Source organism: Gossypium hirsutum, chromosome D07 (genome assembly GCF_007990345.1).
Source record: "Gossypium hirsutum isolate 1008001.06 chromosome D07, Gossypium_hirsutum_v2.1, whole genome shotgun sequence".
In the NCBI taxonomy this organism is placed as follows: Eukaryota; Viridiplantae; Streptophyta; class Magnoliopsida; order Malvales; family Malvaceae; genus Gossypium; species Gossypium hirsutum.
Genome location: NC_053443.1, coordinates 21,358,743 through 21,373,761, shown reverse-complemented (window position 1 = coordinate 21,373,761; position 15,019 = coordinate 21,358,743). Strand labels below are relative to the sequence as shown.

General features: G+C 29.2%; 1 protein-coding gene across 4 annotated transcripts; it reads right to left on the bottom strand.

Moving 5' to 3' along the window:
• Window positions 1-6,192: 6,192 nt before the first annotated feature.
• Window positions 6,193-10,094, bottom strand: LOC107954390 (pto-interacting protein 1). 4 transcript variants are annotated; one of them, XM_016889932.2, is made up of 8 exons: window positions 9,808-10,094; window positions 8,658-8,783; window positions 8,049-8,299; window positions 7,829-7,955; window positions 7,349-7,622; window positions 6,918-7,050; window positions 6,735-6,821; window positions 6,193-6,523 (listed from the first exon to the last, which is right to left on the bottom strand). In XM_016889932.2, the coding sequence occupies exons 2-8, from the start codon at window positions 8,740-8,742 to the stop codon at window positions 6,395-6,397; spliced, it is 1,086 nt and encodes a 361-aa protein (XP_016745421.1). In that variant the 5' UTR covers window positions 8,743-8,783; window positions 9,808-10,094; the 3' UTR covers window positions 6,193-6,394. The 4 variants fall into 4 exon arrangements, with proteins under 4 accessions (XP_016745421.1, XP_040952603.1, XP_016745422.1 ...); XM_041096669.1 differs by having other exon boundaries at window positions 9,722-10,076; XM_016889933.2 differs by having other exon boundaries at window positions 8,658-8,805; window positions 9,808-10,076.
• Window positions 10,095-15,019: the final 4,925 nt, after the last annotated feature.

Sequence of the window (15,019 nt, the reverse complement as noted above, 5' to 3'; positions counted from 1 at the left end):
CTAGAAATGTCTAAACCACTGAGAGGTCCATAATGTCATTATTTCAACAAAAGAAATATATTTTTTATAAAAGTATATACAATCTTCACTTGAGGGAATATGTCGAAATTTTCAAATATCCAAATTGAGTTCAATGATCAAAAGTGATCATAAATTTTATTATATTTATTGCAAACATTCATTTCAAGGAATGTATAAGAAATAATTCAGAAAATAATTTGTTAACAAAGCCAATAAAGTCATCATTATTTGCAAATTTACTTCAATATCATTGTGATAAATCAAATGTGTCTATACATTGTTCCTTTTTCTTTTTAATCAAACCTTGGCAAAATATTCAACCAATATGCATGTGTCAAATGAACTTTAAGTATCACATAAATATTTTCATTCTCTTTGAAGGGCTATTTGGAAAACTAATCCATAGTTTTAAAGAATCTTTTACATGTTTTCTTACAAAAATTCGTGATTAATATCATTATATAGTTCTCAAGCATGTATAGATTTGAAGTCCAAATTAATCATTGCATATAATACACATTTACAATAGACAAGAAGAGATAAGAACAATCATATAATTTAATCAAAATTAAAACTAAACCAATAAATTCTATAAAAAATAACAAATAACAAATATATATATATTCACGTAGAAAGCACAACAATTAAACTCAAAAAGGGATTTATAAATCCATAGAGATACAAATAGTGAATTATATAAATTGAACTTCTTAATAGAAATCGAATCAAATTTTTTTTAAAAATGATTACGCTTACTTAGGTAATTGTGGATGAGAAGTAGAGACTGTGAGCATTCTTTGCAGTAAAGAGAAAGTGATCATCCCCAAGCAAATCTCAAGCAACCACTCACAATTTTTCTAACCAAACAATTAAATTTCAAAACTTGGAGCCCAACAAAATTTTGACGTAAACTAAGGACCTATCACTCTTGAATAAAATTTTGTTGATAATGTATTATAAAATAATAATGCAAAGAATACAAGAATAATAGATGAAAATAATAGGGATTTTTATTGCATTTCTATTCTTTTCCATCATCAGTACAAGTAGTATACTCCTATAAATATATAGGGAGATTAGACTCCTCATTTTCTAATACATAAATAAGAAAGGGGTTACAAGACTATGAAAGGTGAAAGGTTGATTATAATGAACATTCATAACATTTTAATTTTTTCTATTTCATTTTGCAATTCCATGACACGTCAGGTAGGAGTTGATTTATTTCCGCTTTATTTGCTTTTCCAACGCAGGGGTGGGAGTTTCATGATTTATCTCAACATGATTGCATTACAATTGGTTGTTTAAATTTTACATATTTTATATTTAAACCAGTTGAACCAATAGTTTAATCGGTTGGATTGGTTAAATCAGAGTCGATTCAATTATCACTTTGATCTTAAAAACATTTACTAAAGATTTGTTTATTATTGAAGTTGAAAAGTATTTTTGAAAAGTTTTACGAAAAAATATTTTTAAAATTTTTGATAGTATTTATCATTGCCGACCATAAGTGCTTTTTAAAAGATAAAAAGTCTATTTTAAGATGATGTCGTAAATAGAAAAGTTTAATGAGATAAAAAGGTAATTTTATGGAAAAATATTTTTTTCAAAAGTAAAAAGTCAAAAATTTTGATTTTTTAACTTGCCTTAAAATTTTAGTTTAAAATTAATATTTGATATAAGATGTCTAGTTTTATTATATTATATTAAACAATATGGAAATATTAAGATGCGTTTGAAGAAGAGTCCACTTCCTAAAGCACTACAATAGATTGGTTTGTTTCCATATTTAGGTGATTGTCAATTTCTTGAACTGGATTTTTGAATTGTGTTGATATTGTGGGTTGTATCTAGCCTATCAATGAAGATCATATCACTTTGGGAAACATGTTTAAATGATCAGATCATCTATATCTAATCCATTGGATTGAGGAAGTTGGACCGGATTAGAACGTTGAAGACTTAACTGCCAACAATCTTATTTGTTATTATTATATTGTATTCAACTAGTTCTGTTGCTACTTAATAAGAATTGTAGTAGATCTTCACTATGTTAGCAAGTCTCCAAAAACTCTATATAATTGAGAGACTTGTATAGATTATGTGTTGATTTTTTAGAGCACTTAATCTACTCAAGTGAGGAATATTATTTGTGTGAGTGCATTTGATTGTAAAACCTTAGTATTGTGGTTTTACAAGCTAAGTTCATAGGGGCAAATTTAGCGGTGAGAGTACTAGTTTTCAAAGATACAAAAGTGAGAAAATTATCACTGGGGTGTGATAGATTTAGGTTCACTTGTTGTAAGTGTTGAAGATAGTGAATATTTCTCACCGAGTTAGGCTATGCAGACATGGGGAAACTGAACTATGTAAACAATCTTTATGTCTCCTGTTTTTATTTTGCGTTTCACAGTGGTTGGAGAAATGCAAACTCCTACTCAATTCTACCAACACTTAGCTTATTCTTAGAAATTGGTTCAATTCAACATATTACTAGTTTCTTATGCCGCACAATGCACATATTTGATTGTATGTATTAATAAAATATTTGGGTTTGAGGACAATTAACCCTTGAAGGGCTGAGAGTCATAAAAGATATGGTGAAAAATGGGAGGCTTTCAGCTTCTCCAAGAAGATTATTTCCCTCTGGCATTCATGAGATCATCTAAAGATGATTTTTGTTTTGTGGGAGAAGAAGTTGAGAGAATGTCGAAGAGTGTAACAACTCAATTTTCAATGGTATCAGAAATTTTAGTTTTGAAGTCAATTTTCTTGAATCGAGCTAACCCAAAAATTTTTAATTGAGTAGTTATGAGTTGAATTATTAAGTATAGTGCAGGGACCATATTGGGAGATTAGAAATTAAGTTGTTCGGGATTAAAATGTAAGTAAGAAAATGTGAAGGATTTGATGAGAGAGTATTTAAGGGCTTATGCATAAATTAAATCATTACCAAGATTAGTTTAAGGGACAAGATTGATCACATCCATTGATTTCCATCGTTTATCAACACCAATTTATAGCCATTGGATTTACTATTATTAAGTTAATTATATGTATATGGTTAGTGGGTGAGAGAATGGATAAAATTTTGATTCAATCTCATTTTCTCCAATGACACCAAACAAAGAAAAAAATTCTCAAGCTCTCTTCTTCTCTAGCCGTGAGGTAATCTACCAAGGTAAGCAATTTTTTATTTTGATTTTTATTTAGATTCTTGGTTTTTTTTTATGTTAGATTTGTACAACGATTTATTAGATTTAAACATTTGTTAAAAAAATGCTTAGTGTATCATGATGTGAAGTTTAGAAAACTAAGTAAAGGAAAGTTTAGAATCATGAATATTGTTTGTGTTCAAGTTGGAATCATGGTGGAGATAAGTTTAAAAGCTAATGGGTTGTGCAAGCACAAAAGTTGATTAAGTATAACTAATGTGGCCATTGATGAATTCTTTGGAGCTTGAGAGAAAGAGATGAGAACCTTCGGAAATAATGATGTTATTGATAGTTTAAGGTCCTTAGAGTTTATGTGTAAAGTGAGATTTATATTTGAACGAGATATTTTTGAGTTATACGAAAATTGGACATTTGAGTACAAAAAGGTTAAGTTCAGAAAATATGTTTATGATTTGTTTCAATCAAATTGTATATTTGAGTAGGTTACTAGCTTCATTTCCATTTCAGATTTATTGATCAAAGCTAAAGATGAGGCCAAAACATTAAGGCAAAAAGGTGAAAATAGGCATCGAATGATGAATTTAGTTTGTGCTGTCATAATTTGCTTTCAATTCATAACTTATTAAATAGTTAAGTGGAATGGAATTATATTAATGCTTGATCTCATAGAATGTATGTTAAACTTGTAACCTTAATGGCATTGTTATGTTAATATATATATGTGTGTCATACTTGTGACATGTTATGATTATGAAAATATAATAAAAGGAATGAATGATATATATACTTATGTTTAATGATATTATAAATATCCTATTAAACGATTTCGGATAGAGTTACAAGCATAGTTGGTATGCTATAGGATCCGTTATATTGGAGTTATCTTTAGCGTTAGGCACATAACATTCAGTAGTTCTTTAGAACCCTGGGGTAAAAACGTACCACTTTAGCACTGGGTGCATTTCATCAAATAGTTCTCTAGAGCCCTGGGGGTTCGTGGGAACGTATCATTAGCTCCAAAGCCCCAGGGGCTTGTGAGCATATATTGATATAGTAATTTGTGTATCCGCTCTTGAGTCTGCATTTGGTTAATAGTTGCTAAAATGTTTGCTATGATATGTAATAATGATGGAATTTGAATATGAAACATTAAATGATATAAAGAAATGAATTTGATATACTTGAGAATGAGATTAGTTAAACATGTATAATTAGGGCTCAAATAATTTATAATTAAGTTCCAGCTTTTCGTCTATTAATTATAAACTTATTTAGTCACAAAATGATTCCACTATAGAATTGTGATTGAGCTCTCCCTAGTTACATACCATTACAAAAGCTACTTAATAAGTGTTCATCCAATGACCATATCATAAGTGTGTTTACCCTCATAGGATATTCTTAATCTCTTTGGGATAAATTTGTTCTCCCAATATGATCATATTTTATCTCATGGTAACCGTTACATATTCATTTATGAAAAGTTAATTACTATAAAATAATAATCAAGTCATTTATCATAAAAGACAAATTACCCATGGCCACGTTTACTTTTCATTTATCATGTAATGTCGATGAGAGAATATCATTTACCCATTAGTTGGGCTATGAATTCTACTATTGTGAATTATGCTATTACTGTAAAAGTCATATACCCAACGCACCAGCTTTTGGTTCCTTACCTAATTGAATTAAGGCTTTTACTTACATTAAAGTATACGAGACATATGTACATAATCCATCATCCAGTTGAGATTGAGGTATGTCACTCTATGAACATCACAAGTGAATAAATCCTTAAATGGATATAGGATTTATTATGCTTGGGTCTTTTCTGATGTAGTGTCAGTGTAGTCTGTCATATCTATGTATTTATCTTCTAGAAGTCATCCACTCTGATGCTTAAGACAAAACATCTCCCCAATTGGATTTAATAAATGACATATTAGTCTTTTAATTAGTTTGCTTATTTTTTATTACACTAAGGACATGTTTAGGTTTATCTACTAATACAAGTTGTGTTTCTGTATTATGATCTGACCATGTTATATCGCTTATCATTAGTTAAACGTTAGATAACCAATGAGCTGGTATTTACTTCCATTTTGCTTTGCGTGCAAAAACATTGTGGACAATATACAAAAAAAATTAATGTAATCAATGGATATTTTACTAAACCAATTTATTCAAAAAATACAAGTATACAAAACAAATATACTACATTTAAAGTATTAGATCCAATAGGGACAAAGAAGCAATAAGGAATTGGATCTCCAAATCTTGCAGCAAAGAAGTGTCTATATGCCGAAATAGGTTTTTATTATTTTTTAAGAGAAATTTACATAATCATTTTAAATGAAATAGTAAGGATGTTAAATATTTGGACCAGCTAATATCATTATAAAATTAAAAAAAATCTTAAAAATGGATATAGTAGAAGGAACAAAATTAAAACTTTACCATTTCTCTTAGAAAGATAAAAAGAAAAAAGTGTGACATCATTGAGAGAAACCCTTAGATGTATTCTTTTATATATCCTTTTGTTTTATTATTACATGATATTTGAATATTTTTATTCATACTTGTTTTATTATTACGTTATAATTTAATATGGTATGATGATATCGTCCAACTGGTGACATCAAACAGGCCGAAAGCAAACGAATCCCACTATTATTTTGAGGCATTTGAGTTTGTCAATATCCACCCTTTCCATCTGTAAAGTTAACCTCATCATTCATCGCATAACCAAAACACCAACCATACGCGTTTTAACTATTTCCCATTCCTTTCCTCATGTACTGACAAATGCACAAAGTTTTCAACAACCCACATGATCAAGATATTTCTATAGCCCATATGGCATATTTTATTTCAGCATAAACCATTTGTAGAAAAGGAAAAAAAAAAACACCAATCATGAAATGAATAAAGGTTAAGAAAAAATTTACAAAAAGGATACAAGTTGGAATACCATGAACATATATTCAAGGGAAAAAAACAACGAATAACTCACATTATGAACAAATCGAATACAGTGTATAATGGATGCATTTGGAATTTTCAACAAATTATCACCACCTTCTAATTGTCCCCTCATTGTATATTTTGGATGCTGCGTGTGAACACTACTGCACGCACAGGCTATAGAGATACAAAGGGTGAGAGAGTGTCTGTGCGTGTGACGTATAAAATTATGTGCTTGGTGTTTCAACAGGTCCGGGCCGAGCATTTAGCAGCGGCTGAAGAGCTTTGACAACGATGCTCATATTTGGCCGAAAATCAGCTTCATATTGCACGCACAATGCAGCAACAGCAGCCATCTGCAATCAAAAATAAAATAAAATGTTTTAGGAACAGATAACATTTAACATTCAGTGGGTGCAAACTCTTCTTTTCTAGGAAACAAGAATACCATATTAAAATGTATTTGAATCCATAAATAAGCATACCTGAAAACTTTACAGAAGAAATGTTACAGAGAAAATATGCTAATAAAATGATAACACCAGGTGCAGCCAAACATAATTATACCTTAGCGACAGCCTTGGAAGGATAATCTCCCCCTAGTCTTTGATCAACACACTGCCTGACCTTGTCTTCACTAAGCCTTGGTGTAGCCTAACACAATTGAAAACTCCTATTAGTCATCATGTCTAAAAAGTTTGAAAATGAAACACGGGCTGGATGTTAGAAAATAATTAGCAGAAAAAGCACCCATGTCACAAGACTTTGCTGCCCACGGGGTAAAGTATGATCAACAGGTTTTCTCCCAGTTAGAAGCTCAAGCAGCACAACACCAAAGCTGTATACATCGCTCTTGGCATTTAATTGACCCGTCATTGCATATCTGCCAACCACAAGTACAGAACAGTCATGTTCAAGGCATTCAATCTGAAATCAAGCTACATAGAAAGGAGAGTTGGGATATTAAACTTATGCTTGTTCCATGAAATATTTTACTAATCAAATGAGAAATTAAGCTACTTTAGATCCAAAGAGCAATTCATGATTGCTTTGTGAAATATCATGTTATATGATGTTCACCAGCTAAGTTTGTCTTAAGCCGCGTGTTATCAAAAACCAAAAGAGATTTGAAAAGGTAAATATAATAGATGATAGTATGAAAATAATCCACAATTACTTACTCAGGAGCATGATAACCAAAAGTTCCAAGTACACGAGTGGAATGAAGACGAGCTGCCATATCAGGAGCCTGATTTGATAAATCAAAGTCAGCAATCTTTGCCACATCATCGTCAAATATTAGCACGTTGCTGGACTTAATGTCACGATGAATGATGTGAGGATCAGCCTTCTCGTGCAAGTATTCAAGCCCTCTTGCAGCTCCTACAGCAATTTTTACTCTCTGGGCCCATGTCAGAACAGGGCCAGGCTGAGCTCCCTTAACACCTTTTCTCCCTGCATTAAAGGAATGACAATGTTGCAATATTAACAGCATCACATGCAAATATAGCAACCAGATACTTTCTTTCCAAAAGAATGAGAAACTTCAATTAAATTCTATAATAGCATTACAAATAGATCCATGCTTCAAGCATCAATGCGCATGATGGTTTTCAACATTGTGCAACTGGCGCAACAAATCAAGCTATCATCAGACATACCATGGAGAATATCATGCAGTGATCCATTTGATGCAAACTCATAGGCAAGTATACGGGAGCTGCCATCAACACAGTAACCAAGCAATTGAACAAAGTTTTCATGTTTCAACCTTGATACCATAGAAACCTGAAAACCATGCATCAATGGATATAAATCTGAAACTCTAAAAATAATATCAAGATGCAGAGTAATGCAATAAATTATAGCTGAGAATTGAACCTGGGACAAAAACTCATCATCAGGTTGCTTGCTGGCATCTAACTTTTTGATTGCTGCATGCTGCCCACTTTTAAGGACCCCATAATAAACTCTTCCATAGGAACCTTCTCCAATTAAAGAATTTGTACCATAGTTATCTGTGATTTCTTTCAATTCATCAGCTGGAATAGCAGGGACTTCAATAGGCTGAACCTTCACAGTTTGAGCACTCTTTGATGCAATTTCAGAAGTCTGGTAACCTCCATCGTTTCCTAATTGGTCAAAATCAACCCAGATTACAGCAGTGGATTTAGTACAGCCAAAACAAAGCATAGGGAACCATAAAATGCAAAAGAAAACTATATGAATAAACATGTAACAAGTAGAAAAATAAATTAGGCAGGAAAATTAATAACATATATATATATCCTGCAAATACCAATCTAAAAGTATAATGGAACTAAGGAACAATTTAAAACTAAACTCCGACTAACGATGGGCATAAGCATCAAAGGAGCTTATACCATCTTACTTATCATGATTCATTTAACTAGTTCACTATATTGATGATGCAGAAATACATAAGTCGCATATTATCAGCCTTGATGTGAATTTCAACCACAGGATTACCTGCTGAATGTTTAACAACGTATTGGCCTCCATTATCAGCGGCTCTGTGGATGTCATCCTCTTCACAACAGCCAAAGCAACTCATAGTTCCTCTTGCGAATTATCTCTAATTTGCAAGATCCAAATCTAGGAATTCAAGGAAGAATATCTGTGAGTACAAATATCAAAAAAGAAGAACACATTTTTTGTTAACCCAAAGAAAAAACAGATTTCTTGTATAGAAACCACAAAACAAACAAAATGCAAATGCGCAGAGCACAAATATTAGGTTAGATAGATGAAAGCAATTTCCAGGAAAAACTGCAGAAGTAAAATGCATTTAGTTTTTTCACAATCTACTAGTTTGAAGTCCAGATATTACAGAACAGGAAGTCTTTTCATTGTGTCCATGTGGAGCATTTCTTTAGTCTGGCAAACCAGATAACATATCTTGTTATAATATTTGTCCTTGAATCAAATAACATGCTATAAAGCAGACTCCTATTTCTTTTGCATAAGAGCAGAAAGAAATGAAAGGAAATTTAAAAAAAAAAAACTATTCCAGGTATGCATATGAGATCAATTCCATAAACTCATGAAATTGCGGCATTTCATTCTCACACATAATATCCTATGAAATGAGAGGTGAGTTGAGTTAAACTTTCATTGGGTTATCAAAATGCAGCCTGGCATGCGCAAACATCAAAAGAAACCACAGGGCAGTATTGCTCACAATCAACTTGAAATCATTGGAAACAAAGTTTGGTAAGGCTTTCAGCCACAACAACTTTTCATAAAACGAAAATACCCAAATCTACAATTTCACCCGCTTTAAATACCTAAAAGTTCCCCTACTACTTAAAATCGATATATTATGAGAAATTCTATTCAATAAACTCCCCCCAGTAAAACGAAGCACAGATATCCAAGTTAAATCACTCTATCAAACAGATCAACCACTCACCAAATGTATAGCTTATAAGGTTATGCATAAAAGGCCAGTCAAACACAGCATTCAACAACCTTTTTTTTTTTTTTATCACAGTTTTAAAAAATCAAACAGTTTCGTGAGTACCGAAAATCACCTAATTACTTTGACCCGTTTGCATGTCAATCAAAAGCATCCAAACGAAAATAATATATATACACATCCGTATAATGGAAATACCACCTGAAATTTGGGGACGATGAAGTGAAGCAATCAGTTCAAAAAGAGACTCTGCCTATTAGTTGAGGTGAAGATCTGAGACGGTGAAGCCGGCGAAAGGTGCTTAGGTTAAGTGAAACAATAAAAGGGAAAAAACAGTCTTGACTTTATCGGTAGTTGCCTTGGATTGTATTTGAAATTATTTTTCAAGCTTCTTTTTTTTTACGTTATTACTATTAGTACATTTGATTTTTGTTTTCCTTTTTCTTGCTCTTTCTACACTGAGCTAGCCAGACTTGATTTCCAATTCCACCAGGGTTGAATTTTGAAGTGGGAGGTGTTCAAAGCCCACCGAGTTGGGTTACGTGTCATTTTTTTATTGGATTGAATTATAAAAAAAAAGAAAAAGAGAAGTTGTTAGAGAAAATAAAAAGTCCTGTTTTTGAAGCTATCTTCCAATGCCAGGTCAGCTGACGTGAGCTTCAACTTGTCACTCACTATTTTAGGAATAATTAAACGGACTAATTTAAATTTTGAGTGATAAAAAGCTATGCTTTCTGCTTTCGGTGATTGTTGGCCGTAGTCAAATGTATGATTCTAATATTAATTTTTTTTTATTTTTAACCAGAGTTAAATATAGAATATATTTGGTAGCGTGGAAATCTTATGTTTTATGCATGCCACATTTAAAAATGTTAATTCGTTATTCTTAAAAAAAAGTTAATCTGTTATCCGACTAACAAAGAAAAATGATTATTTTTATACTAATTCTAAATGGTGTAGTGTTAAAGTTCACACCCAACATCTGGAATCCATACGTAATTTGTTTAGAAAAGGATTTTATTTTTTCGTCAAATCCAAATTAATTATTTTTTAAAAAACTTTAAAATTATTAAAAAGAGTAAAATAATTAAATGTTAATGTGGCATATATGTAGACTGTCACATCAACAAAGCCATTTGAGACGATTTGACAAATAATACAAATTTAATGATTGAAAGAGACGGACAAATTAAACGAAAAACTAAAAAGACTTTTTTTTTATAAAGTTGAGGCCAAATAAATCATTATATCTTTAAAAAAATCTCTTTTTTTTTAAATATATACATTTATTCTAGAAATGTATTAATACAAGTACTTATAGATTTTTTAAGGTAATCAACTATAAAAGATTATCATTTTAGGTATTTAAAATAAAAAGTTTGCAATTTAGACACCTCTGTTAAATAGTTTGTTCATTTTGGTCATTTCTATTAAAAGCTCTAACAAAAATCTGACACAACGTTTTTTTTTTACACGTGGACCAATCATTGGATACCACATGTGACAATTTACCATGTCATAAGTGTTTCATTTCACTTTAAAGGATTAAAATATAATTTCCTCGATACTAATTATTAATCAAAATAAAAGGAAAACAATAATTAAATAGTTGAAGTACCCTAGAAATCCAAATGTCATCTTCTTCCTCAAATTTTAACTTAGAATTTCAAAAAAAAAAATCAAAAAGAACAATAGGATGAACTAATAAATAACGACCTCAAACACGACAAACAAACTTTACAAATTCAGATTAGCCCAAGAGAAGCATTCCTTTTATTTTAAACAATATTTCTTGATTTCTCTTCCTCTTCCATCGATTTTTGTTTTAGCTTTAAATAAAAAGAAAATCCCTGAGAGATTTGTAATTGAAATTTTGGATTCTCTCCAACTTATTTTTGTAAGAGTTTCATATTCAATTTCTTAAACTCATTTCTTTCTCCAACAACAAATGTTTAAAGAAACCCAAAATTTTGATTGGGGAATAAAGGGAATAAAGATCAAAACTTTATTGAGAATAGGAAATGAGTTTTGAAGGAAATATGGAGTTGAAGAACAAAGAAGAATTAGGGGAAGGGAAGAAGTAGGGTGGTGTTTTAGAAAAGGGAATCAATCTCTTTGCAAACAAAAAACGACAGTTTATTTTGTGCTTGAAAGAGAATATTTTTCAACAAGTTTACAAATTAAACAAGATTGAAACTTGAAAGAGAATAAAATAAAACAATAGTAGTAGCCAAATTTATTAAAACAAATTAAATCTATGGATTTGGAATTCTTTTTCTTGGGGTGATGAAAAATTGGGAATGTAAAAAGAAAAACATTTTTTTAAAAAAAATTAAGGTTAAACCTTTTTTTTTAATAAAAATGATAATTTTATTTTATTTAAATGATGTGAAAAATCAAAATTTTAGAAATAATTCTGCATTATATTTTCATTAGAGTTGTTGATGTGAGTGACCGAAATTAAAACAATAAAAAATTTACATGTGGTAGGATTTAAGCTCATACCCTTTGCATTAATAAAATATTAATTTGACCACTTAATCAAAGCTTCATTCTAGTCTTATTTATACATTTTAATTTTATTATGCATACTTTATTACTTCCATCAATTTTATACATGTTTAAATTTTGTTTTGCTCACAATTTAATTTATGTTTTTTCATTTTAATATCGTACATATCTCATGTATTATTATTAATTAGTTTCAAACAAAATGTTTAATTATTTATTATATGTTATTTAATTATTAAATTAATATGTTTTTTATATTTGGTTCAATAAAAAATGTTGAATAAAAATTATAGCAAAATGTATTATTATACAAATTTAAAATACACCTAAATTACACAAGTAAAAAATTAGTTTAATTTTATGATAAAAAATTAGTATAATTCTACAAACAATATATTATATAAAATACAAAAATATTATTTAGTTAGATAAAGTTTATCATTTACGTAAATAGAATATACTTTTAACAATTAATGAAATTTGTAACATACTAATAAATTTCAATAAAGTGAAGTAAACGATTCTTTTTTTGTTATATTTATATTATTTATTGAGTTATACTTAATTAGGAAAAGACTAAAATATCATTTTTTTAAACAGATATTACAATAATGGTGTTTTTATTTTTATTTTTTATATAAAATATAGGATTTAAACCAAACATAACATTAAAAATGAAAATAAAAAATAGAATTTATTATTTCTATCATATTTTCCAATTTAAAAAAAATGAAAATAAAGAAAATATTTTAGAAAAAGCAAAAGGAAGTTAAGCTTTTAAATTTGGCTAGCATCACCGGTTATCCCCTTCTTTATCTTTTCTTTCACCTGTATTGAATGCTAAAAAACACTAACTTTTTGTGAAAGAAAAATTAGAAGTGGCATTAGGTATGGGACAATCAATCAAAAAATAATGGTGGTTTGGAAATACTACTCAATTTCACTTATTAAGTAATTTCCATTTATTGCTTCTTTTTAATCTTTAAGAATGGGAGATTTTTATCACAAAATGAAGGTAAAATTAATATATGAATTAATAATTTATATTTTTCAAACAAGTTCAAAACTAAATAGAATTTTTAATATTGTATATGTCATAGATATTTTTTTCTTTTATTATGGTTTTAATATGTGTTTTTCTTTTATTAAATTCGTAATCGATCGCGAGTTTAGAAAAAAAATTTTGAATTAATGAAAATATATTTCATTATTTATTATATAAATAATTTTATCATTTTAAATATATTTTATCGTTTATAAATTTATCATATTTTTAAATAAAAATTCTATTTTTTATTTAAAAGTATGGTTAAATGAATTTATTTGATCATAAAATTTAGGAATCTCAAAACTACACTTTATTCAATATGCAATTTTATATTTGAACCTTAATTTGGTGCTATTATACGCAAAAAATTTTGATTGTGATTCAAATGTATTCATGAATCTTTTATTTTAATTCAGTTATATATTTTTAAAGAAATAAATACATCAATTTATTTTTATACTAAAAATATAATTATTTATGTATGTAAAATGACATAATATCAATAATTGTGTTTGTGGTTTGTAAAATTTGAGTTCAATTAAAATTTATGTATAAAATTACATAAAATCAAAGTTCATATATAACATTACACATTAACCAAAGTTTATGTGTAATTTTACAATTTATCTCTAAGATTTATCACACTCATCTATTATTTGTACATTAATGAAAAGTAAGAGCATTAATAAAAAAAAAGAAAAAAGTAAGAGCAGATAATATTAATTTACAAACATTCCTATTTTTAAGGGTAAATTTTTAAAATAGTCACTTTTATTTGTCTCAGGTTACATTTTACTCACTTATGTTTGAAATGTTACATTTTAGTCACTAAACGTTAATTATCGTTAACGGTGTAACGGCAAGCTGACGTGGCATGTTAAATCATCATTTCAAACTAAAATTTTAGGTTAAATTATACAATTGATCCCTATATTTTTTCATTTTGAGCAATTTAATTTTTTTTCTTTTATGTTCTTTGAACTTTCCTATTTTTTATTTATTTTCCATTCTCTCCTCCTTCTCCCTCTATTTTCCTTCCTTCTCCATTTCTTTTAATGTAGTTTTTCTATGTTTTCCATTTGTTAAAACTAATCCCTATACTTTTATTTTTGTAAACAATTTAATTTTTCTTTTTATTTCTTTATTTTCCTTTTCTTCTTCCCTTTTATTTTTCTCTCTTCTCATATTCTTCACTACAAAAACATAATATTTGCCCACCAAACAAACCAAGTCATTGTTTCTTTTACTTGATTCCGAAATTGAATTTCACTCAAAAATCGAATATCAATCATTCTTAATCCAATATCGATTTGAATATAACCTAATTTTGAAACTAAAATTGGATCTGACTAATCAATATAAAAAATCATATGCTTAATCAAATCTAAATCTAAATTGAATTATTTATATTCAAAACAATTTTTTTTCCGTTTCCAAACTTTTACAGAAACATGTAGATTATTCATTTCCTTTTCTTTTATTTTTTAACGAATAAAATTAAACAAACGATAACATTGATCTAAACCTTCTTGGATATTCCCAAGCAAGCTTGATTGGAAATCTAGCATGGATAAACCGAAGAGAGAAAGGGAGCATGGAACCAAACTTGTTTGGATAAAATTGAGCGTAAGTTTCGTATGGCGGTCGTTTTAGTCATTGAGAGTGTAAAGCTCGTTTGAATAATTCGTGAAACATCGTAGTTTTGAGAGGGTGAGATTGTTGTAGGTAAGGTAGATAAGATGATCATTGGGGTTGGTTAGGAGGTTAAGGGAATGAGCTTGGGAAAGTTTGTTGAGGGTGGACTGCCATAAGTCACTACTGGTGAGGTATTCGAGTGAGGTGAGCTTGTAGACT

Coding starts and splice junctions, on each gene's coding strand:
- LOC107954390 (XM_016889932.2), bottom strand. CDS start 8,742: ATGAGTTGCTTTGGCTGTTGTGAAGAGGATGACATCCACAGAGCCGCT. Junction 7,956..8,048: donor ATGATGAGTTTTTGTCCCAG/GTTCAATTCTCA, acceptor CATGGTTTTCAG/GTTTCTATGGTATCAAGGTT. Junction 6,822..6,917: donor AGCAAAGTCTTGTGACATGG/GTGCTTTTTCTG, acceptor CAATTGTGTTAG/GCTACACCAAGGCTTAGTGA.